A 23,116-nucleotide genomic window follows, 5' to 3' on the forward strand; every position below is an offset into this window, starting at 1 on the left:
GGGGGGGGGGGGGGGGGGGGGGGGGGGGCAGGGCAGAGGCAGGGATGAAGTAGGGCCCCTTCCCTGGGCAGCCTGCACCAGCCTCTGGCCATCAGACAGTTTCAAAGTCAAGGTGGCGCTCGCCAAGGTGTGGATGAAGCAAAAATCCTCTACAAATGCAATGACCTGCTCAACTCTGATCGGCGAGGGAAAAGGAAACGAGCATTCACTGAGAAGCTTGTGTAAATACATCATCTCTCAAGCACAGAGCAGTCCTCTGAGGCTACCCAGCTTCTAAAAGCCAACTGAAAGGGCGAGGGCTATGCCCTCCATCTTGCCCCGTATCCTCCATGTTGGGGCAGCAGCCATGTGCTCAGACCTTCTTCCCAGAAGCCCAGGCCTCTGCTGGCCATGCCCGGGATTTCTTTAAACTAACCAATGACAGTCGAGGTATGTGCGCGCCATAGAAATTACCGCATCCTATGTAACAAGACCCGGCTTGCGCCTGGCCAATCGGCAGGACCGACGGTCATCTCTCCTCCCCTCACTCCACCCCCCTATTAAAACCCTGTTTTTTTCTCATGGCGGTCTCTCTCTCCTCTTGCCGTTGCGTCGGAAGAGGCTGGGAGCCAGACCCGGGTCTGTAATAATAATAAAGGACTCTTTGCTTTTGCATCGGACTTGGCTGGCTCCCTGTTGGTCTGTTGGGGATCTTGAAATCTGGGCATAACACCAACGACAAAAGAATTTGATCCAGTAAGGCGGCCACCCCAGGGCCCATAGAGAAACCTGAACATTCTTCAAAATAAAGATAATTTGGTCAGTAGTTTTTTGGGGGGTGCAGGGGGGCCAGAGCAGGGGAGATGAATGGCAGAGCACAGAGGGTTTTTAGTGTTGGCAGGAATCCCACTGTTAAGAATATGCAAACATCGCCCTGCTGGTGTGGCTCCCTGGTTAGAGCGTTGGCCTGAACAGGGAAAGGTCGCAGGTTCGATTCCCAGTCAAGGGCACGTACCTGGGTTCCACCCCAATCCCCAGTCGGGGCACATGTGGGAGGCAACCAATCGACGGACATGTGAAAAGCTGTGCCACATTTTAATCACAAATAAGAATGCATAGAACTCATTGTTATTTTACATGTGATAAGACGGATGCAGATCAATGAAATGCCTTGGTAAAGACTGTGCAACTCACCTGCACCGTACCTGGGGCGGGAACCACTTCTCCACCCTAAGGCTCAGCATGGGTATCTGTGCTGTATTTACCGCTCCTAAAGCTTATGACCATTTTGGTTCTTAGACAAGACTAGTCCACCCCCATGACAATCTCCCCGCTCTGCCCCCGTTCTTACCTGTGTTATAAAAGATGGTGGATTCGATGGTGCAGTTTTTGAAATAGGTATCCGTGGATGTAACATCTTCAAAATAGCACTCATCAAAGAACGTGTCTTCAAAGAGAACATGCTTGAAATACATCTTTGTGAACCTGTGGAAAGACATTTGTTCCTGAGAGATCCACCAGGGGGAAAGGAGACTTGAGAGTGAAATGAAAACCACAGGAAGCCATAAAAAGGGAGAACTACAAACCAAAAGATACTGAAATATGATTTTCAGCCCAAACTAGTTCCCCCCACTTTGTGTGTGTGTGTTTGTTTGTTTTTTGTTAATCCTCACCTAAGGATTTTTCCACTAATTTTTAGAGAGAGTGGAAGAGAGAGGGAAAGACAGAGAGAAACATCGATGTGAGAGAAACACATTGACTGGTTGCCTCCTGCACACACCCCAACCAGGGCCTGGGCTGGGGAGGAGCCTGCAACCAAAAGGTGCCCTTGACCAGAATTGAACCCAGGACCCTTTGGTCCACAGGCCAACACTCTATCCACTGAGCCACACCAGCTAAGGCTAGTTCCCCTTTCATAGCTGCTGGTTTATAGATGATGGAAGCTCAGGAGGGTGGAAGCTGGTATGAACCACGTGAAACGAAAATACTGGTAGCATCTCACATTATGAGGAGCTTTCAAATCATGCAGGTCTCTCCGCTGGTCTTAGTAGGTTTAAAAACAAGAGATTTGAGGCCTGGCCGGTTTGGGCTCAGTGGATAGACCATCAGCCCATGGACTGAAGGGTTGCGGGTTCGATTCCAGTCAAGGGAATGTACCCGGTTGCAGGCTCGATCTCCCGTGTGGAAGACAACAAATCGATGTGTCTCTCTCACATCGATGTTTCTCTCTCTGTCTCTCCCTCTCCCTTCCTCTCTCTCTAAAAAAAAAAAAATTCAATGGAAAAATCTCCTCTGATGAGGATTAACAACAACAAAACAAAAAAACAAGAGACTTGTGTGAGAATCTTCATTTTTAAAATTGTCCCAACAAAGATGTGGGGAAATAGGCACTTTCACTCACATTGTTAATAGAATATAATTGGTGCAGCCTGTTTGAAAAGCAGTTTTGCAAATTTTTTAGTGCACAATCCCTCTGTCATAGGAAAAACCACCTCTACGAATGAATCCTACATGCACTTGCGCAGGCGTTCAGAAAGATACATTTGCTGCCTGGCAGGTGTGGCTCAGTGGTTGAGCATCGACCTGTGAACCAGGAGATCACGGTTCAATTCCTAGTCAGGGCACAGGCCTGGGTTTCGGGCTCAGTCCCCAGTAGGGTGTGTGTAGGAGGCAGCTGATCAATAACTCGCTCTCATTATTGATGTTTCTATCTCTCTCTCTCTCCGTCTCCCTTCCTCTCTGAAATCAATAAAAATATATTTATTTTAAAACAAGGTGTGGGGTCTCAGGAAAGATGGTCTGATAGATGCTCCTCAGTCAAATGCCTCCATCCTTAGATGGATCAGATACCACAGGTGGTGAGGGATGACTGGGAGCCAACACAACACAGGCAGGGCCTCCCGGGGAATTAGAGGGTTTCTGGCAGCCATGGGAAGTTGTGGGACCACAATATTCTTGGAGCTCATTCCCCCACCATGAATTCCTATCTGTCCAATGGCTCTCTCCCAAGAACAGTCCCCTGGACCATCAGCTGATCTAGGGACTGTCTGAGTCTCTCACTTACTTGTCATTCACAAGCTTGCCATGCTGGTGGATCTGATTTTCCATCGTGAAGTTGATTGTGGCACCGAACACGTGCTCGCCGAAAAATACCTTCATCTTGGACTTGTATTCTTCCTCTTGAAAATACCGGATCATGTCGGGGAACCAAACGGTCAGGCCGTAGTAACTGGAGCAGAGAAGACACAATATGTGAGCAAATATTATTATCTCATGAGCAGAATCTGCATCCCTGATTTGAGATAGATAACATTCCTTTCAAATGTATTATTATCGTTCATTAGTAGAAACTCTCATCCAAGCATGTCAAACTCAAAGGCTAACACGGGCCAAATCAATGAGGCATGCGGACCATGGGCCACGAGTTTGACATGATTGCTCTAATCAGATAACACATCATAGTAACGGATCTAAGGGGAAAAATTCAATACCATCTCCATAGATGCGGAAATGGCATTTGATGAAAAACAACATTCGTTCCTGATAAAAATACCAATAGATTGGGACAAATGAATTCCCCCTTTCATAGCTGCTGGTTTATAGATGAGGGAAGCTCAGGAGGGTGGAAGCTGGTGTCTAGTGCAGGGACCTATGGGGCTACCCCATCAGCCTGATGGTTCTCAAGTGCAGGCCCCTGGACCGTCCACATTGGGCTCATAGAAATGTGAACCATGGGAAACGAAAATACTGGTAGCATCTCACATTATGAGGAGCTTTCAAAACATGCAGGTCCCTCCACTGGTCTTAGTAGGTTTAAAAACAAGAGATTTGAGGCCTGGCCGGTTTGGGCTCAGTGGATAGACCATCAGCCCATGGACTGAAGGGTTGCGGGTTCGATTCCAGTCAAGGGAATGTACCCGGTTGCAGGCTCGATCTCCCGTGTGGAAGACAACAAATCGATGTGTCTCTCTCACATCGATGTTTCTCTCTCTGTCTCTCCCTCTCCCTTCCTCTCTCTCTAAAAAAAAAAAAATTCAATGGAAAAATCTCCTCTGATGAGGATTAACAACAACAAAACAAAAAAACAAGAGACTTGTGTGAGAATCTTCATTTTTAAAATTGTCCCAACAAAGATGTGGGGAAATAGGCACTTTCACTCACATTGTTAATAGAATATAATTGGTGCAGCCTGTTTGAAAAGCAGTTTTGCAAATTTTTTAGTGCACAATCCCTCTGTCATAGGAAAAACCACCTCTACGAATGAATCCTACATGCACTTGCGCAGGCGTTCAGAAAGATACATTTGCTGCCTGGCAGGTGTGGCTCAGTGGTTGAGCATCGACCTGTGAACCAGGAGATCACGGTTCAATTCCTAGTCAGGGCACAGGCCTGGGTTTCGGGCTCAGTCCCCAGTAGGGTGTGTGTAGGAGGCAGCTGATCAATAACAAGGTGTGGGGTCTCAGGAAAGATGGTCTGATAGATGCTCCTCAGTCAAATGCCTCCATCCTTAGATGGATCAGATACCACAGGTGGTGAGGGATGACTGGGAGCCAACACAACACAGGCAGGGCCTCCCGGGGAATTAGAGGGTTTCTGGCAGCCATGGGAAGTTGTGGGACCACAATATTCTTGGAGCTCATTCCCCCACCATGAATTCCTATCTGTCCAATGGCTCTCTCCCAAGAACAGTCCCCTGGACCATCAGCTGATCTAGGGACTGTCTGAGTCTCTCACTTACTTGTCATTCACAAGCTTGCCATGCTGGTGGATCTGATTTTCCATCGTGAAGTTGATTGTGGCACCGAACACGTGCTCGCCGAAAAATACCTTCATCTTGGACTTGTATTCTTCCTCTTGAAAATACCGGATCATGTCGGGGAACCAAACGGTCAGGCCGTAGTAACTGGAGCAGAGAAGACACAATATGTGAGCAAATATTATTATCTCATGAGCAGAATCTGCATTCCTGATTTGAGGTTGATAACACTCCTTTCAAATGTACTATTATCGTTCATTAGTAGAAACTCTCATCCAAGCATGTCAAACTCAAAGGCTAACACGGGCCAAATCAATGAGGCATGCGGACCATGGGCCACGAGTTTGACATGATTGCTCTAATCAGATAACACATCATAGTAACGGATCTAAGGGGAAAAATTCAATACCATCTCCATAGATGCGGAAATGGCATTTGATGAAAAACAACATTCGTTCCTGATAAAAATACCAATAGATTGGGACAAATGAAATGAACAGTCCAGTCCACTGGTTTGGCTCAGTGGATAGATCGTAGGCCCGAAGCCGGAAGGGTCCTGGGTTCGGTTCTGATCAAGGGCACATACCTCGGCTGGTTGCAGGCTCGACCCCCAGCCCCGGTTGGGGCGCATGTGAGAGGCAACCAATCGATGTGTCTCTCTCACATCAATGTTTCTCTCTGTCTCTCCCACTCCCTTCCTCTCCCCATAACATGTAAGAAAATGCATATCTCAGCTCAAAAGGGAGAGTTTTACTTAATGGGGAAACACTAAAGACATTCCCACTAATGTCAGAAACATGACTAGGACAACCATTATCACCACTACTATTGAACACTATAGCGTAGGTCTTAGCCAACTCAGTTAGACAAGAGAAAGAACATAAAAATGTAAAAAAGCAAAAGGTAAAACAACTATTTGTAGACGATATGGTTTTATACCTGGAAAATTCAAAATAACGAACTCAAACAAATGGTCATGAGACATAAAAAACATACTCCATCCCACGCATAATAAGAAAAAAATGCAAATTAAAAACATACTGTGTTACCATACTCGCCTACCAGTTTGTCAAAACCTCAAAGATTGCCAAACACCCTGTTGGTGAGGCTGTGGGTAAACAGGTGGTCTCAGACATTGCTGAGTAAAGGATAAAACTGCACAATACCATATGGAGGACAATGGGTCAAAGTCTAAAGAAATCACTGATGGGTTTCCCCTCTTTGATTCCATAATCCCATTTCTAGGAATCTGTTCCACTGATAGAGTTGCACAATACAACGCAGCCTCCAGACAGTGAGTCATTGTGGCGGTGTTTGCAACAGGAGAAGTCTGAAATCTCCCCAAGAGTTGAGCAATGTATCCCTGGCTGGATAAAGTGAGGTACTTTTCTGTGGAGGGCTGTAAGGAGCGAGGAAAATCTCAATTTACTGGTCTGAGAGATCTCCAGAATATATTGTTGAATACCTAAAGCAGATACAACAATGTATTCCTTTGAATAAGAAAATGAGGAAGGCCCTGCTGGTGTGGCTCAGCGGTTGAGCATCAACCTATAAACCAGGGGGTCATGGTTTGCCTGAGGCAGAAATTCCTCCTGTGGCCTGCCTCCCTATGGAATTCCGGTTACAAGAGTAAAAAATTTCATTAAAGATGCTACTAGAGTACCTTGCCTGTGATTTGCGGCTGAAAGCATCCAGTCCTATTCAGACTCCACGAGTTAGAACTGATCACAATCATCAGTTATGAGGCCCGTGAAGCTCAGAGAAATTAGCGAATTTAGTAAGGACTTACCTGAAGGCCATAGTGAACCAGACCACGGCCAGAATCAGCGTGTTCATCCTGTAAGGCCCCAGCAGGCAGTACTGAGCATTATCCCAGACCTGAAACCCACACCAGACCACGGGGGTTAAAGGCAGGAACTGTGACTCAGCACAACTCCTTTCTAAGATTTCCTCATGAACTGCCTAGGAAGCCGTGGAGAGAATGGGCGACGTTATCTCCCGCGAGTGGCAATCCTGTTCCAAGGAAAGCCTTTTCTCTTCTTACTGTCTGGCCTCGACCTCTAACAGTCCCATAGCATCTTCCCTGGAAACACAACAGTATCCCATGCGTGTGATCAAAAGCACACTGCTTGAGCCCTGGCCAGTTTCGCTCAGTGGTTAGAGCACTGGCCCGCAGACTGAAGATTCTCGGGTTCGATTCTGGTCAAGGACACCAGAATCCTTGGTTGCAGGCTCAAGCCCCAGCCCCAGTCAGGGTGCATTTGGGAGGCAACCAATCAACGTGTCTCTCACATCAATGTTTCTTTCTGTCTTTCCCTCTCTCTTCCACTCTCTCTAAAAATCAATGAAAAAATATCCTCGGGTGAGGATTAATAAAAAAAAAAATGCAGAGTGGGGATTTCAAGCACTGAATACGCTTGAGTGCTGAGTTCCACTCCCTGCTTGCGGGAATGGGTTATTACTCTCCAAACATTAAAGGGCCCTGCACCAAGGGCACCAGTCTCAGCACACACGCCATCAGCTGCCTCAGTGCTCAGCAGCTGGCTTGCCTGTCGGAGCCACTTTTCTGCAGAAATGGCCTGGCCCTTTATGAAGACTTTCTCAGACATCACTAGCAAACCTTGGGGGGCAGGTGGGGGTAGGGGGGCATTTATTTCACTCATTCCTTTCTTCTGATGGATTATTTAAAAAGCAGATGCTAGAGAGAAGGATGTTTACTTAGATGACACATTTTACCTACATTCAAAATCTCTGCCTTGGGGAGGGAGAGCAAAGAAATGGTCATGGGCTCGGTCCCAAAGGTCCCCGTGCAGGGCTGCTCCCTCCCCCTCACACGGTCTTGGGTGGATGGGGATGCTCAAGACTTCTGCTTTCTCCACTGAGGTTCCAGATTTCCACAGAGCCCCGCCTCTCAGCCACCACACGTCCCCAGTCATACCTGCTTGAAAGTGGTCTTGAATCTGACCAGGCAGCGCTGGTACCAAGTTCCTGTTGCATTTTGGATCTCAAAGAACTCATCCATTTGCTTGGGAGTCTTGATGTGGGACACCTGCAAAGCAAAGATGAGCCAGAGAATCTTACCCCTACTTTCTACCAGACTTTTCCATTTGTAGTTTCATGGAGGTGACTTTATTAATGTATTGAGGGCCAGAGGAGCCTGTGGCGACCCTCTAGTTCAGTGATGCTTACCAGGTGTACCGGTTAATAATGCACATTTGGTGTACCGGTTAATAATGCACACTTGGTGTACTGGTTAATAGTGCACATTATAACCAAAGATGTAGATAGCATTTCTTTGGGATATTTATCCCACTGCAGACAAAAATGAATCAGTCATATCTCTCAGTCAAGCCTTGAAATTAATGGGTAATAATTCACTAAATTCCCATGTGTATCTGATTTTCCCACAGTATGGTTGACTCTACCTTAAAATTCACAAGTTTATCCTCAATGGTTATTAACATCACAGAATTCTAGAACGCATGTAGGCAATAGTGTGTGTGTGTGTGTGTGTGTGTGTGTGTAATGGGGAAATGGGGTTTGCTATGTAGGACATTTTAAAAACACGAAAGAACAGCCCTAGCCAGTTTTGCTCAGTGATTACAGCATTGGCCCATGGACTGATTCTGGGTTCAGATTCTGGTCAAGGGCACATACCTCGGTTGCAGGCTCACCCCCAGCCCCGTCAGGGCACATGTGGGAGGCAACCAATTGATGTGTCTCTCTCACATCTCTGTTTCTCTCTCTGTATCTCTCCCCGTCCCTTCCACTCTCTCTAAAAAAAAAAAAATCAATGGAAAAAAAAATCCTCAGATGAGGATAAAATAAAAAGCGTGCTTATGGCCCTAGCTTGTTTGGCTTAGTGAAGAGAGCATGTGCCCTTGACCGCCAGGATTGCGGGCTCAATCTCCAGTGGGGGTTGTGCAAGAGGCAGCCAATCAATGATTCTCTGTCATCATTGATCTTTCTCTCTTTCTCTCTCCCTCTTCCTTCCTCTCTGAAAGCAATAAAATATATATTTTTCTAAAAGCATGCTTATGAACACTATGACACTATGAATAGAGTACTCATGAGAACTCTTAAGTAACACGTACTTGTGAATACATGCAATTATGTTATCCCCTCATGAACACAGCTAGTTTTATCTTTCATTATTATTGGTACTAAAAAGGACACCCATCAAAATGCAAAGAACTTATTATGATAAGAATGTCAGGGGTCTTATTCATCAGAGACATTTTCTGGGCTGTGCTTACATAACAACATTATTTTTCAGCAAACCAAACCAGAAAAGAGGAGAGAAGCCCCTGTTGCTGGCATAGGCGACCTCCCACTCACCGTGAACACCTTCTCCGGGGTCCCCTTAGCTCTCATGTTGGTGTCATGGACTTTCTTGAGAATCATCCAAGCTTCGTCGTGTTTGCCCATCTGGTAAACCAAGGAAAGACAGGTGAGGAGCCCTTTGCTGTTTCATGCTGACACCTGAGTTTGAGGCGACGGGCTGTGGACTTGTGACTACGCAGGGCTTGTGAAAGATGAGGACACGTTGCTGTCCCCAGCCAACAGTGGGAGGATTATGAGGTTGTGCCTTCAAGGTGTGAATGCTCAGTATTAACATCAGTTTGCACTGCAGCTGCTGGAGCTGAAAGATTGAATGGGCTCCTGGGTGGAGGTCATTTAGTCCCTGACAGGATAAAGCAAAGACACAGCATGGCACGAATTGCACTGTGTCCCTCCCCCAAAAGATATGCTGAAGTCCGAACCCCCAGGACCTCACAGTCTGACCTTTTTGGAAAAAGGATTGCAGCGGATGTAATTAGGATGAGGTCGTTCTGGAGTAGGTGGGCCCCTAATCCATAGGACTGGGTCTTTATTAGAAGACACCGTGTGAAGACACAGAGACACCCAGGGAGGACACGTGCGATGACAAAGGCAGGGACTGGTGTGATAGAGCTTCGAACCCAGTAAAAGCGGTGAGGAAGGATTCCCCTGGGGACTCCAGAGGGAGCTGGCCCCGCCCACACCTTGGCTTTGGACTTTCAGCCTCCAGATGCTGAGACAACAAGTGTCCCTTCCTCTGAGCCACTCAGTTTGTGCTCCTTTGTTACAGCAGCTCCAGGACGCTAATACACAGCAGAGGGTAACTTTTGAGATATCCCTGGTTAAAAACACTCCTTGCTCCCCGGCCGGTGTGGCTCAGTGGTTGAACATTGACCTATCAACCAGGGGGTCACAGTTCCATTCCCGGTCAGAGCACATGCCCAGATTGCGGGCTCCATCCCCAGAAGGGGGCGTGCAGGAGACAGCGGATCAATGATTCTCTCTCATCGTTGATGTTTCTCTCTCTCCCTCTCCCTTCCTCTCTCTGAAATCAATAAAAATATATTGTTAAAAAACCCACGCCCAGCCCTTACCGGTTTGGCTCAGTGGATAGAGCATCGGCCTGCAGACTGAAAGGTCCCAGGTTCGATTCCGGTCAAGGGCATGTACCTTAGTTGCGGGCACATCCCCAGTAGGGGGCGTGCAGGAGGCAGCTGAACGATGTTTCTCTCTCATCGATGTTTCTAACTCTCTATCCCTCTCCCTTCCTCTCTGTGAAAAAATCAATAAAAATATATTTTTTAAAAAAACCACTCTCAGCTACATCTGTTTCCTAGTCAGTGGGAAATTTCACTCTGAAGAAAGATCAAGAAAGAGGCCCACAAGTGGACTCAGACTTGGGGCTGCAAGAGCCTGTGAGTCCTACTACCCCTCTACCAGCCCAACCCCGTCTGACCGCTGCACGCAGAAGACCCCGAGGTGGAAGGCTCCGGGGACTTATCTCTCAGGACCCCGGGAGCTGCCTTTGGGTGAGGAGGGGTCCTGCATGGCTAAAAGTCCTAAAGCGACAAGCTTCACCACAGACCTCCCAAGGAGAAATGTCACACAGCTTTGCAGAGCCTCATTACTGGGACCCCCAGAGAGTGAGGAGCAGAAGCAACTCGGGAGGCCCCCCCACCCCCCAGCCCCTTTGCCCAGCGCTTGGTGAGCTCCTGAGCCTCCTGCCTAGGCAGTCCATGAGTCCAGGGCAAGCCACCATCACAGGCAGCAAGCGAGGACGAGGGTCTAAAGGGCTGAGAATGCAGAGCCAGCTCCGGGCGCTGTCTCACCGCCGCTCCGACTGGGGGCAGGAGCGCTGACTCACCTCCAGCAGAAACCGTGGGCTCTCGGGCATGAACCTCAGGGCCACCAAGGACACGGTGCAGGGCAGAGCGCAGACGATGACAAACACCCTCCAGCTGTGGTAGTGGTAGTGGGTGCCCATGCTGAAGCCCCAGCCTGCCAAGAGGAAATGAGAGGGAGAGGGAAAGAGAAACAACAATGATGAGAGAGAATATTAAAAAAAAAAAAAGATATGCCTGGAGCCTCCACTAGCTCAGAACACACACAGGACCACATTTAAAACAAGGACACCTTCCAGTCAAGGGCATGTACCTTGGTTGCGGGCACATTCCCAGTAGGGGGCGTGCAGGAGGCAGCTGATGCATGTTTCTCTCTCATCGATGTTTCTAACTCTCTATCCCTCTCCCTTCCTCTCTGTAAAAAATCAATAAAACAAGGATACCAAGCCCTAGCCAGTTGTTCAGTGGTTAGAGCATGGACCGGACTGAAGGGTCCCGGGTTCAATTCCCTCAAGAGCACTTAACTTGACTGCAGGCTCAATCCCTGGCCCCAGTTGAGGCGTGTGAGAGAGGTAACCAGTGGATGTTTCTCTCTCACATTGCTGTTTCTCTCTCTGTCTCTCCCCCTTCCTTCTACTCTCTCTAAAAATCAATGGAAAAAAATATCCTTGCGTGAGAATTAACAACAACAACAACAACAACAAAATGAGAGAAGTGTTGGTTAGCTTCAGGAGCAAGATGTCTGCTATCCCCATCCCTCTGCAGGTCCTAAATTATGGCAAAGCCTACACCCATCATTGGTGTTTTTCTGAAAATGATCTTGAAGGATGCTGATGGTATTTGTCACCCAGGATACTCAAAAGACCTAATCAAATTCAAAACTGCTGCCTTCTCCCTACTTTACTCTTCACAAAACCAACCGTGAAAGTTAACATTGCCAGGTCTCTGCCCAGAGAATCGACTTTTCACAATTATCCGGATAATAAAATTGTCCCGGCTGACACCAGACCTTGTCATAAGATCTGCTCTTGAGCCCTGGCTGGTTTGGCTCAGTGGATAGAGCGTTGCCCTGCGGACTGAAGGGTCCCAGGTTCTATTGGTCAAGGGCTGCCGGGGTTGGGGGCTCGATCCCCAGTGGGGGGTGTGCAGGAGGCAGCCAATCCATGATTCTCTCTCATCAATGATGTTGTTATCACTCTCTTCCTTTCCCTTCCTCTCTGAAATCAATACAAATATTTTTTTTTTTTAAAAGAGCTGTTCTTGTCTACAAGAGTCCTGCATAGGGGCTGGGGATGGTGAGGCAGCATCAGGATTCAAGGTCATGCCAGGTGACCTTAGCTAAGTCACCAACTTCTCTTGGCTTCTGTTGCATCATCTGTAAAATGGAATTACCAGAGCCTCACTTGTTCAGGGGACCATGGCTGGAGGAGATTACAGGTGAAATTCTTTCAAATAAAAAGGAAGGAAAAAAGAAAAGGAGAGGAGAGAATTAGGGAGGAGGAAGGGGATGTGGGCGGGAGGGAGGACAGACTGGATTACTTCCTGAAACACGTACTGAAATTAGCCAATGGGTCTCCAGTGTTGGAAGTTCTTTAGGAAGATCGCGGTCATACCCAGGAACTGCGTGCGAGCATGGGGAACGAGGAGATGTCGTCTGGGTGCAGGTGCCATAGTAACAGGGCCCCTGGCTATTGAAGCCAGCGCTCACCGTAGTGCGGAATGATGCTCCAAGCCATGGCAGAGGCATAGATGCCCCCGGTCATCCAGAAGATGCCCAACCAACTGAGGTGCTCCCCTCGCTTCTCCCGAGACAAGAATTCAGAGAAATAGGCAAACACAATGGGCAGAGCTCCACCAATACTGCAGGGGCGAAAAATGCCAAAAGGAAAGAATCAAGTCACACACTAAAAATGGTCACAGCCAGTGGTTCTCAACCTTCCTAATGCCGCGACCCTTTCATACAGTTCCTCATGTTGTGGTGACCCCCAACCACAAAATTATTTTCGTTGCTACTTCATCACTGTCATTTTGCTACTGTTATGAATCGTCATGTAAATATCTGATATGCAGGATGTATTTTCATGGTTACAAATTGAACATAATTAAAGCATAGTGATGAATCACAAAAACAATATGTAATTATATATTCAATATGTGTTTTCCGATGGTCTTAGGCGACTCCTGTGAAAGGGTCGTTCGACCCCCAAAGGGGTCGTGACCCACAGGCTGAGAACTGCTGGTCACAGCAGAAACCAAGCAGCCTCTACCCAACCCGTAGGCTCTGTGGTGAAAGAACCAAGTGGATTTGAAAGATGGGTGGAGGCCCTAGCCGGTTTGGCTCAATGGGTAGAGCATCGGCCTGCGAACAGAAGGACCCCGGGTTTGATTCCAGTCAAGAGCACATACCTCGGTTGCAGGGTCCTCCCCAGCCCGGGACATGGTCGGGCGTGTGCAAGAGGCAACCAATCGATGTGTTTCTCTCACATCAATATTTCTCTCTCTGTCTTTCCCTCTTGCTTCCACTTTCTCTAAAAATCCATGGAAAAATATCCTCAGGTGAGGATTTAAAAAAAAAAGAAAAGAAAGACTGGCAGAGACAGGGTCATCTTATACTGACCTTAACTGAGGGTACCTTTCTAAGGGTAACTTCAATACAGTATCTTGGAAGTCAGACAAAAACCCAGTTCCGGGATTTTTGGAAGTACGGCTCAGCGCTGGAGTTCCAGGAAGGACCGACCATTGTTCCAGGAGGGTCCAGCTGAAGCGCTGAGACTACATACCCGATGCCCGAGATGAGTCGACAGAAGAGGAAGGCTCCGTAACCTTGCACGAAGGAGGAGATGGAGGCGAAGGAGGCGTTGAGGGCCAGAGACATGCTGAGGACTCTCTTTCTCCCCAGCTTATCAGCCAGGCCCCCCAGGACGAAGGCCCCCGACATCATTCCGAGGTAGACTATCATCCCTGTTGGGAAAGAGAGGGGAGAGGATGGCCTTCACTTTGAGGTCTATTTTGTCAGATACTAGTATTGGTACTCCAGCTTTTTTTTTTTCATTTCCATTTGCCTGAAACATTTTTTTTTTCCATCCCTTCACTTTCAGTCTGTGTGAGTCCTTTGTTCTAAGGTGGGTTTCTTATAGACAGCATATATATGGGTCATGTTTCCTTATCCATTCAGCTACCCTATGTCTTTTGATTAGAGCATTTAATCCATTTATGTTTAAGGTTATTATTGATAGGTACTTGTTTGTTGCCGTTTTTATTCTTTATGCCTGTATTACTTCTTCGCTTTCTATTTCTTTACTTTTATAACAGTCCCTTTAGCATTTCTTGCATTGCTGGCTTGGGGGTAATAAACTCCCTTAGTCCTTTTTTTTGTCTGCAAAGCTCCTGATTTCACCTTTAATTTTGAATGATAGCCTTGCTGGATAGAGTATTCTTGGATTTAGTCCCTTGCTTTGCATAACTGTGCATACTTCATCCCATTCCCTTCTGACCTGATGTGTGTCAGTTGAGAAATTAGTTGATAGTCTAATGGGAGATCCCTTGTAGGTAACTTTCTGTCTCTTTCTGGCAGCCTTTGAGATTCTTACTTTGTTGTTGACATTTGCCAGTTTAATTACAATGTGTCTTGGTGTCAGTCTTTTGGGGTTCATTTTGTTTGGGACTCTGTGTGCTTCTTGGACTTGTGTGACTTTTTTCTTCCCAAAGTCAGGGAAATTTTCTGTCATTATTTCTTCAAACAGGTTTTCTATTCCTTGCTCAGCTTCCTCTCCTTCTGGCACCCCTATTATGCAGATGTTGTTTCATTTCTTGTTATCCCGAAGCTCCCTTAGACTCTCCTCCTGCTTTTTAATTTTTTTCCAGTTGCTGCTCTGCTTGGATTTTTTTCTACCTTGTTTTCTAATTCACTGATTAGGTCCTAAGCTTCCTCTAGTCTACTGTTGAAACTGTCCATTGTGTTCTTTATTGAAGCTATGTCATTCTTCATTTCCTCTTGATTCTTACACATGTTGGTTAATTTCTTATCCAGATGTTTGAGCATCCTTATAATTATTACTCTGAAAACTGTAGAAAAGCGTTTGAAAACACTTAGAATTCACTGCTAAACTGCTGCAAACTGTGTAGAAAAGTGTTTGAAAACAGTTAGAATTCACATTTACAGAGCTTTCAATTGTGTAGGAAAGTATTTGAAAACACTTAGAATTAATTCTTACCGCATTGGATTTCAGTAAACTGCTTCACCATAGTTATAATTACTAAATGATACATATCCTAATTGTGTTATGAATGCTCCAGCAAGCTCCCCAAGTAAATGAAATTATATTACAGTATTTCACTGAAGTTAACAGCTTTCCACACACTGGGTTAATCTATGTATTCCTTCAAAGTGCGGACCATCTTACCAATAGATAAAGCATGTATTATTCTATGATAACACATAAACAATATATTCATAAACACTACTAGCTAACTCTGTCTGGAACACTCTCATTTTCATGTTTTAAAAAGCTACACGTTGCGTAAGAAAGTGTTTCAAAACACGTAGACTCCTGGTTTTAAAGAGAGGGCATTGTGTAGAAAAGTGTTTGAAAACACTGTATTCTTGATTTAAGAGGTGCTTATTGTTTAGGAAAGTGGAACAGTTGGAATTCTTGTTTTAAGGAGTGTGTTTTGTGTATGAAAGTGTTTGAGAACAGTAATAATTACTGTTTTAAAAAGTGCTCATTCAATAAAACAATTTTTAAAAAAGCAAAAAAATAAAATTGCTCATTGTTTAAAAACCTTATTGTACCTAATCCCACACTACCATGCTGTTCTCAGAATTTCCACAAGAGGGCTCTGTTGCACCTAATCCCATACTAGGATGCTGTTCTAAAAAATAAAAAAAAAATTTAAAAAAAGACAAAAAAGAAAAAATATCCTGGCATGGGGATTAAAAATAAATAAACAAACAATAACCAAAAAAACTACTAAAATTATGTTGGTGTTTAAAAGCTCCGGTTGACAGCCTTACTTCTCAAGTCATTACTTCTGGTTGTGTATACTCAATGTCTTTTCCCTCCAGGGATAATTCTTTATAGAGATTTAAAATTTTTTTATCTTAATTTTATTTGTAATGACTCTGTATCAGAGGCTAGCAAACTACAGCCTATAGGATAAATCCTACCCATTGTCTTTTTCTGTAAATAGTGTTTTATTAGAACACAGGTACGCCCACTTGTTTACATATTGTCTAAGGCTGCTTTTGTGCTACAGAGGCCGAGTTGATTAGTGGTGACAGAGACCATCTGGGCCCACAACGCCTACCATATTTACTATCCGGGCTTTTACAAAACATGTTTGCCACCACTGTTGGGAAGCAAGTACTGCGGACCAGAATAGCACAGGTATTTCATAGCCTGTACTAAGTCTCTGTGTTTATTAATACCTGCTCTACATAAGCTCGCTGAGAGGCAAGGATCGTGTCTATCTAGTTCCTTATTTTCTCCCCAGGGGCTGGACACAGAGATGAGCATGTAGAATACAAGTAGCAAATACTTGTTGAATGAATAAACCAAGTTGCTAGATAGATTTTTAGTTCTTGGGGGCCATTACGTAGGTTTCAGTCTTGAGTCAGAACCTGACTCCTAGTAAGCTTTCAATAACTGTATGTTTGCTAACGGATCCATGGCACAGCCTCTACATTTGGAGAACGAATGGGTTTTGCAGGACATTGAATGACCAGGACAAATCCTTGTCCATATGCTGATGAATCTCTTCTCTGCCACATTCCTTTCTCAAATTTCACAAAATCCTCGCTGCATCAAGACCTGATGGCTGATGCTGGCTCTGAGGGTGCTCACATCTCCTTGATTTGCAAGCTGGGTCTCCACCCTGCAGAATCCATCTGTGCTTCACCACATGACTCTCAACAGCCTGCAGGGGCTCCGTGGGTGTGCTCAGCCCAGCATCTATCCCCGAGACATGTGGGCATTGGGCCTACTCAGACTTGCATACAAGAGAAACCAGCAGCAGAGTGGATTCTGCAAGGACACAGAGGAAAGCACAGAGTGGAAGAGACCTTGGCCTGCCACTCACAAAACGTATTTGTCACTTGGATATGGAAAATGGTTTAATATGAGAGAGAGAGAGAGAGAGCCCTGCCGGCATGGCTCAGTGGTTGAGCATTGACCTATGAACCAGGAGGTCACGGTTTGATTCCCGGTAAGGACACATGCCCAGTTGCAGACTCAATCTCCAGTAAGGGGCATGCAGAAGGCAGCCAATCAATGATTCTCTCTCATCATTGACGTTTCTATCTCTATCTCCCTCTCCCTTCCTCTCTGAAATTAATAAAATATATATATATATTAATATGAAGGAGAGAGAACTCAGACTCTCAAGGAGGGGACAAGATTTGGAAAAGGAACTAAGAGTTTGCCCTAGCCAGTTCTGCTCAGTGGGTAGAGTGTCAACCCGAGGACTGAAGGGTCCAGTCAAGGGCACATACGAGAGGCAACCAATTGATGTCTTTCTCTCACATCGATGTTTCTCTCTGTGTGTCTTTCCCTCTCCTGTACACTCCCTCTAAAAATCAATGGAAAAATATCCTCGGGTGTGGATTAACAACAACAACAAAAAGAACTAAGAGCTTGAGAATCAAACAAAACTGAATTCCAAGCTCCAATACTCATTAGCTGTCTAAATGTGAGCCAATTAATTTCTCTAAGATAAAAAAACACCGTCATGGCAAATTGTGTGTCAAATGATAATGTTGAAAGGATATGATGACAGATTTAAAGATTTAAGGTGCCTAACAGCGACAGGTGCTACATAAATTTACTGTTCTTTCCCCTTCATATTTTAATGCCAGGAAGAGAATGATCTTTGGAAATTTCCACTTACCAAGCATTCCTTTCTTGGAACTGGACAGACACATGTCCTTCTCTGCACTAGGCAGGGCAAAACTCACCACAAACACCTCCACCCCATCAGCCATCAGGGCCAAACCCAAGACGAAAAACAGGATCCACTGGAAGCGCCCGTGGCCACACTCGTCCATGATGGTCTCATACTGATGAGCCAACTCCTCCTCATCTTCCATCCTTTCAGCCATCAGGTCTGCCTGGCCCCGAAGGTCATCCTCCCTGGAGGACGCCATCTTGTTCTTCTTGGCCTTGACATCATCCGGGTGAGGGATGCCCTGGTACTCCCCCTCATAGATCTCATCCTCCTCATCATGGCCCTCGGTAACATCACTCTGTGCATCCTCCTCTGGGTTGGACTCATTGCCGGGATAATAGCCATCCGTGTGGGCATAGCCCTCATAGTTGTCCTGATATTTATAAGCATCCATTCCTTGGTTCCGCGACTGCCTGGTCACCTCTCAAGCTATATCTTGTGCACCGTGGTAGAGGTTCGGGCTGTTTCAATAACCATCATCCATTCTACGTGCAGAGGTTTAAATGGAGAATGTGTTTGTGTGACTTCTTAGGTAAAAGTAACACCTGTATGCTCCCGCTATGTCCCTCGATTAGAGCAGATTTGTGCAAGGCAGAGTGCACTCAGTATCTATTGGAAGTCTGAAAATTTTCAAATTCTGGTCTGGTTTCCTTCAGTGACCCAGAGATGTTGTGTGTGGGGTGGGGGGGGTGTTGATTAGAAATGGGTCCAGCTGGGTTCCTCAACAAGGTGCTGGCAGGAACTGGCAGCTTGCTGAGTGGCCTGATTCGTTCTGTTACTGAAGGTTATGCCCTGGAAGTACAAAGAGAAAGAGAAGAGGATTACAAACTGCTAAAATTCTAACAAACACTCTCAGAATTACTAGTAAATATATTTACTAATGCCAGTGCTTCATGTGGAAGGTGTAGGAAATCTTGAGACATTCAGATCCATGGTGAATGAATGAGGATTGAATCAGTGAGACAAAGAATAAGGGGAGAAAGAACAGGGTCAGAGAAGCCCTTTGAAGTATTGATTCACCCATAAAAGGGGTCAAATCTTGTATAAGAATGAAACAGCCCGGCCAGCGTAGCTCAGTGATTGAGTGTCAACCTATGAACCAGGAGGTCATAGTTCGATTCCTGGTCAGGGCACATGCCGGGGCTGGGGGCTGAATCCCCAGGTGGGGTCGTGCAGGAGGCAGCCAATGAATGATTCTCTCTCATCATTAATGTTTCTCTCTCTCCCTTTCCCTTCCTCTCGGAAATCAATAAAAATATTTTTTAATCAAAATAAATTTGATTCCAAAGAGGTTTTTTTTGTTGTTGTTGTTGTTTTTTCCTGATATGTCTTTGAGTTAACATTCAACTGGATGGATGGAACATCTGTTTCAAAAGAAAGCTCCGGGGAAAGGATAGAATAATTTCCAATATCAGACCTCTTTTAAAATGAAAGAAACTTTTATGAATATTTATTGTCATCAAAGTGGACCTGGAATGATTTTATTATCCTGACGTTAATAGATCCAGTGTATACGTCTGTTCTCTTGGGTAGATTTATGCAAAATAGTCTGAGAAATCTTAAGACGCCGTGGTGACATTTTGACTTTGAGCTTTTAAGCAAACATGTGAGGAGATGAAAGGTGTTTGCTTCTGACTGCTTGAATTTTGAATAAAGTGGTGAAGGTCAGATAGATAAGTTGGATGCCAATGATAAAATGGAACATATGGCTTTGAAGTAGCGAATAAGTCATGAGTCGGCACTTTTCAAGCTCACAAAGAAGCACCTGACCAGTAATGGAAAAAAACAAGCTAAAGAAGAGAAAAACTGGGGAACAGAAAGTCCTGGGGTGATGGATCAGAAGTCAGTGTAGGCTCCAAGAGTAGGACCTTGGGGAAAATGCTAAAAGAAAGGGATATTTTATTATTTTTTAAGATAAAATATTTTTATTTTTTAAATAATTCTTTATTGTATTACATATGTCCCTCTTTTCCCCCACTGGCCCCCTCCAACCCGCACCTGCCCCAGGCCCTCACCACCCCACTGTCTGTGTCCATGGGCCATGCATATATGCATACAAGATCAAGAAAGGGGTATTTTAGAGAGCATTACCAAAGCCAATTTTCCCTCCCAAGGAATAAACCTAACCCTAATATTAACACTAACAGTAACACTAACCCAGTGGTCGGCAAACTGCGGCTCACAAGCCACATGCGGCTCTTTGGCCCCTTGAGTGTGGCTCTTCCACAAAATACCACATGCAGGCGCGCACGTACAGTGCGATTGAAACTTCGTGGCCCATGTGCAGAAGTTGGTTTTCGGCCTGGGCAAGTCTATTTTGAAGAAGTGGCGTTAGAAGAAGTGGGGGGTGTTGGTCAGTCAGGCGATGGAAGACGTGGCACAGGCGTACCCTAATTAAGTTAATAACAATGTACCTACCTATATAGTTTAAGTTTTAAAAATTTGGCTCTCAAAAGAAATTTCAATCGTTGTACTATTGATATTTGGCTCTGTTGACTAATGAGTTTGCCGACCACTGCACTAACCCATCAAATCCCACAATATCTGACATCCATTGCTCATGATGCCCAGGTAAGGTGCTAATGGGTAGCATGTATTGAAAAGTCACTATGTGCCAAGCATTGTGCTAATAAGCATTTTACGAGCATTCTTTAATTCTTAAGCTTTGGAGGTGGGAATCACTATCATCCCCATTTTTCACATGAGAAAACAAAAGCGCTGAAGAACTAAACAACTTGCCGAAGGACGTGTAGCAAATCAACGAGGTTGCCCAGGTACAAACCCGGAAATGTGACTCAGAACCCATGCTCTTCACTACAAAACTGTACTTTGGTATCCACAATGGAATAAATTGCTTGAAAGTTGAACAAAAATTTTCATACATTTCAACCTAATATACTTTTAGATTTAAGGTCTTAAAAATGCCTATAATGTAAATATACATTTACTAGAGGCCCAGTGCACAAAATTCGTGCACTGGGGTGGGGGGTCCCTCAGCCCGGCCTGCACCCTCTGGCAGTCCAGGAGCCCTCAGGGGATGTCCAACTGACAGCTTAGGCCCGCTCCCCGCAGTCGGACATCCTTAGCGCTGCTGCAGAGGCAGGAGAAGCTCCTGCCAACGCTGCTGCGCTTGCCAGACATGAGCCCAGCTTCTGCATTGAGCATCTGCCCCCTGGTGGTCAGTGCACGTCATAGTGACTGGTCATTCCACCATTCAGTCAATTTGCATATTAGCCTTTTATTATATAGGATACCTCTCTCTCTGTCTCTAATGTGCAGCCCACTTCCTTCAATAGTAAAATCTCATATCATGAACCATTCAGATTCTCACCAAGCCTTTCCTTGGTTAGAACCGACATCACAGGATTGTCCCACAACCATGGGGATAAGAATCCTATAGCATCTGGGATTGTCTTAACCTAGGTAGTGTTATCTTCCTTTAAGCACTGCTTCTGAGTAGCCTAAGGCTTTTTTTAAGTTTTATTTTAGCTCCTTATCTTTAAATAATGACTCACCCAATTAACCAATTACATAAATAATGGACAAGTGGAATAATCCATTTGACGACCATCTTGAGGTTGTTACTTCTCTGAGAAGAGGGGTTGTCATCTGTCACTTTTTCCACGTGGGAGTTATGGTTGAACACTTATTGGGTTATTTTTAAAGTAATGTAAGAAAATTCATAGCATCTGGTCTCTTAGAACCAGAAAGAATTTAGTTCAAGCTGGATTATAAGTCTCTGCAATCGAGAGAGAGAGAGAGAGAGGAGTGTGTATGTATGTATATTTACATTATAGGCATTTTTAAGACCTTAAATAAACACTGAAATTTTGCAGTTTCTTCTTTCATTTTGAAATACTTACACATCTCAAATGTAAGATTGTCTAGAGCAGCCATGGGCAAATTACGGCCCGCGGGCCGGATCCGGCCCGTTTGAAATGAATAAAACTAAAAAAAAAAAAAAAAGACCGTACCCTTTTATGTAATGATGTTTACTTTGAATTTATATTAGCTCACACAAACACTCCATCCATGCTTTTGTTCCGGCCCTCCGGTCCAGTTTAAGAACCCATTGTGGCCCTCGAGTCAAAAAGTTTGCCCACCCCTGGTCTAGAGCCACCTTTGCCCAGCCTTCTGATTTTAAAAATGCATGCAAACTAAAAACACACTGACACTTCAAAATAAATCCAATTGAGAGAAACAGGCTTGAGAGAGGAGGCTGCTTCAAAGCAAGTTCAAGTCCCTCCTTCTGGAAACCTCTCAATGACAATGTGACCATCCATCTAAGCGCCATTGTGATGGAAGGCCTGCCGTGCTTCACGTCCTGCGCTAAATTTAGTGCCTCCCATTGTGGCAGGCACACAGCAAGGGCTCAATTAATATTTCCTGAGTGTATGTAACACATGAATAATTGAATAGAAGGGACCTCAACAAGTTCGAAATCTAGACATTCCTATTTCAAGAGTCTGAAATAAGATGATGAAACCTGAATCATTTCCATCGATGATGATAGCACTGCTGATGCTGAAGTCCATAGCCATGAACTTGATTCCCTCGGGGGCCGGTCAGCTTTGGTGATTCTGAGCCACCACCACTGAGCGATACGCCCGGCTGGGCCATCTCTCACGTGTGTGCCACTGACCGCAGGGGCATCACGTACGATGGGTCAGCACAGAGTCATAGCTGGATAAACTAGTCCAACTGCCTGTTCTCAGAGGACAGGACCATCTCTTTGGGTCTTCGATTTTAAGGAGTTCCTCTACCACCTTTAAAAATGCCGTTTGTGAAGGGGGAAAGCCACAATTCTGTTAGATAGCAGTTAACCATGAACCAGGCTCAGAGAATACAGATCTGTCAAGTTTGGAAACTGTCACAGAGAATTGTCATTCATCTGTATATCCAGGGGCCCTAAGATTTGTGCTACTGCCTAATGTTTGTTTATGCATTCAACAGCCTCTATTGAGCACCTACGGGGTGCCAGGCACTGGACAAGGCTAGAGAGATCCTGTCCTCATGGAGTCCATAGTCCACGCAGCAGAGATATTACAAATATATAATCCTATAGAAGCCAAGAAGAAGACATCATTTACAGTAACTTACAAAGGACTTTACCTAGTAGTCCTCAAGAAAGACTTCCCTAAGGAGGTGGCCTTTGAGATGAGAGCTGAAGGCTAAAAATTAGCTAACAAATAGCTATGATCAGCTCTAACCGGTTTGGCTCAGTGGATAGAGCATCAGCCTGCGGACTGAAGGGTCCCAGGTTCGATTCCGGTCAAGG

At 45.3% G+C, this 23,116-nt stretch overlaps 1 protein-coding gene across 1 annotated transcript in view; it reads right to left on the reverse strand.

Annotated features, from left to right (window-relative positions):
• Positions 1 to 23,116, reverse strand: part of SV2B (synaptic vesicle glycoprotein 2B) — a 53,990-nt gene that overhangs the window by 7,398 nt on the left and 23,476 nt on the right. Inside the window, exons 2-10 of the mRNA XM_014545427.1 lie at positions 17,782 to 18,630; positions 13,677 to 13,857; positions 12,605 to 12,756; positions 10,920 to 11,053; positions 9,074 to 9,163; positions 7,674 to 7,784; positions 6,525 to 6,613; positions 4,718 to 4,882; positions 1,281 to 1,464 (exon numbers count right to left, since the gene is read on the reverse strand). Of these exons, the coding sequence (XP_014400913.1) occupies positions 1,281 to 1,464; positions 4,718 to 4,882; positions 6,525 to 6,613; positions 7,674 to 7,784; positions 9,074 to 9,163; positions 10,920 to 11,053; positions 12,605 to 12,756; positions 13,677 to 13,857; positions 17,782 to 18,232 (1,557 nt within the window). The 5' untranslated portion in view covers positions 18,233 to 18,630. The remainder of the gene's footprint in view (positions 1 to 1,280; positions 1,465 to 4,717; positions 4,883 to 6,524; positions 6,614 to 7,673; positions 7,785 to 9,073; positions 9,164 to 10,919; positions 11,054 to 12,604; positions 12,757 to 13,676; positions 13,858 to 17,781; positions 18,631 to 23,116) is intronic.

This window comes from Myotis brandtii, unplaced genomic scaffold (assembly GCF_000412655.1).
Source record: "Myotis brandtii unplaced genomic scaffold, ASM41265v1 scaffold409, whole genome shotgun sequence".
In the NCBI taxonomy this organism is placed as follows: Eukaryota; Metazoa; Chordata; class Mammalia; order Chiroptera; family Vespertilionidae; genus Myotis; species Myotis brandtii.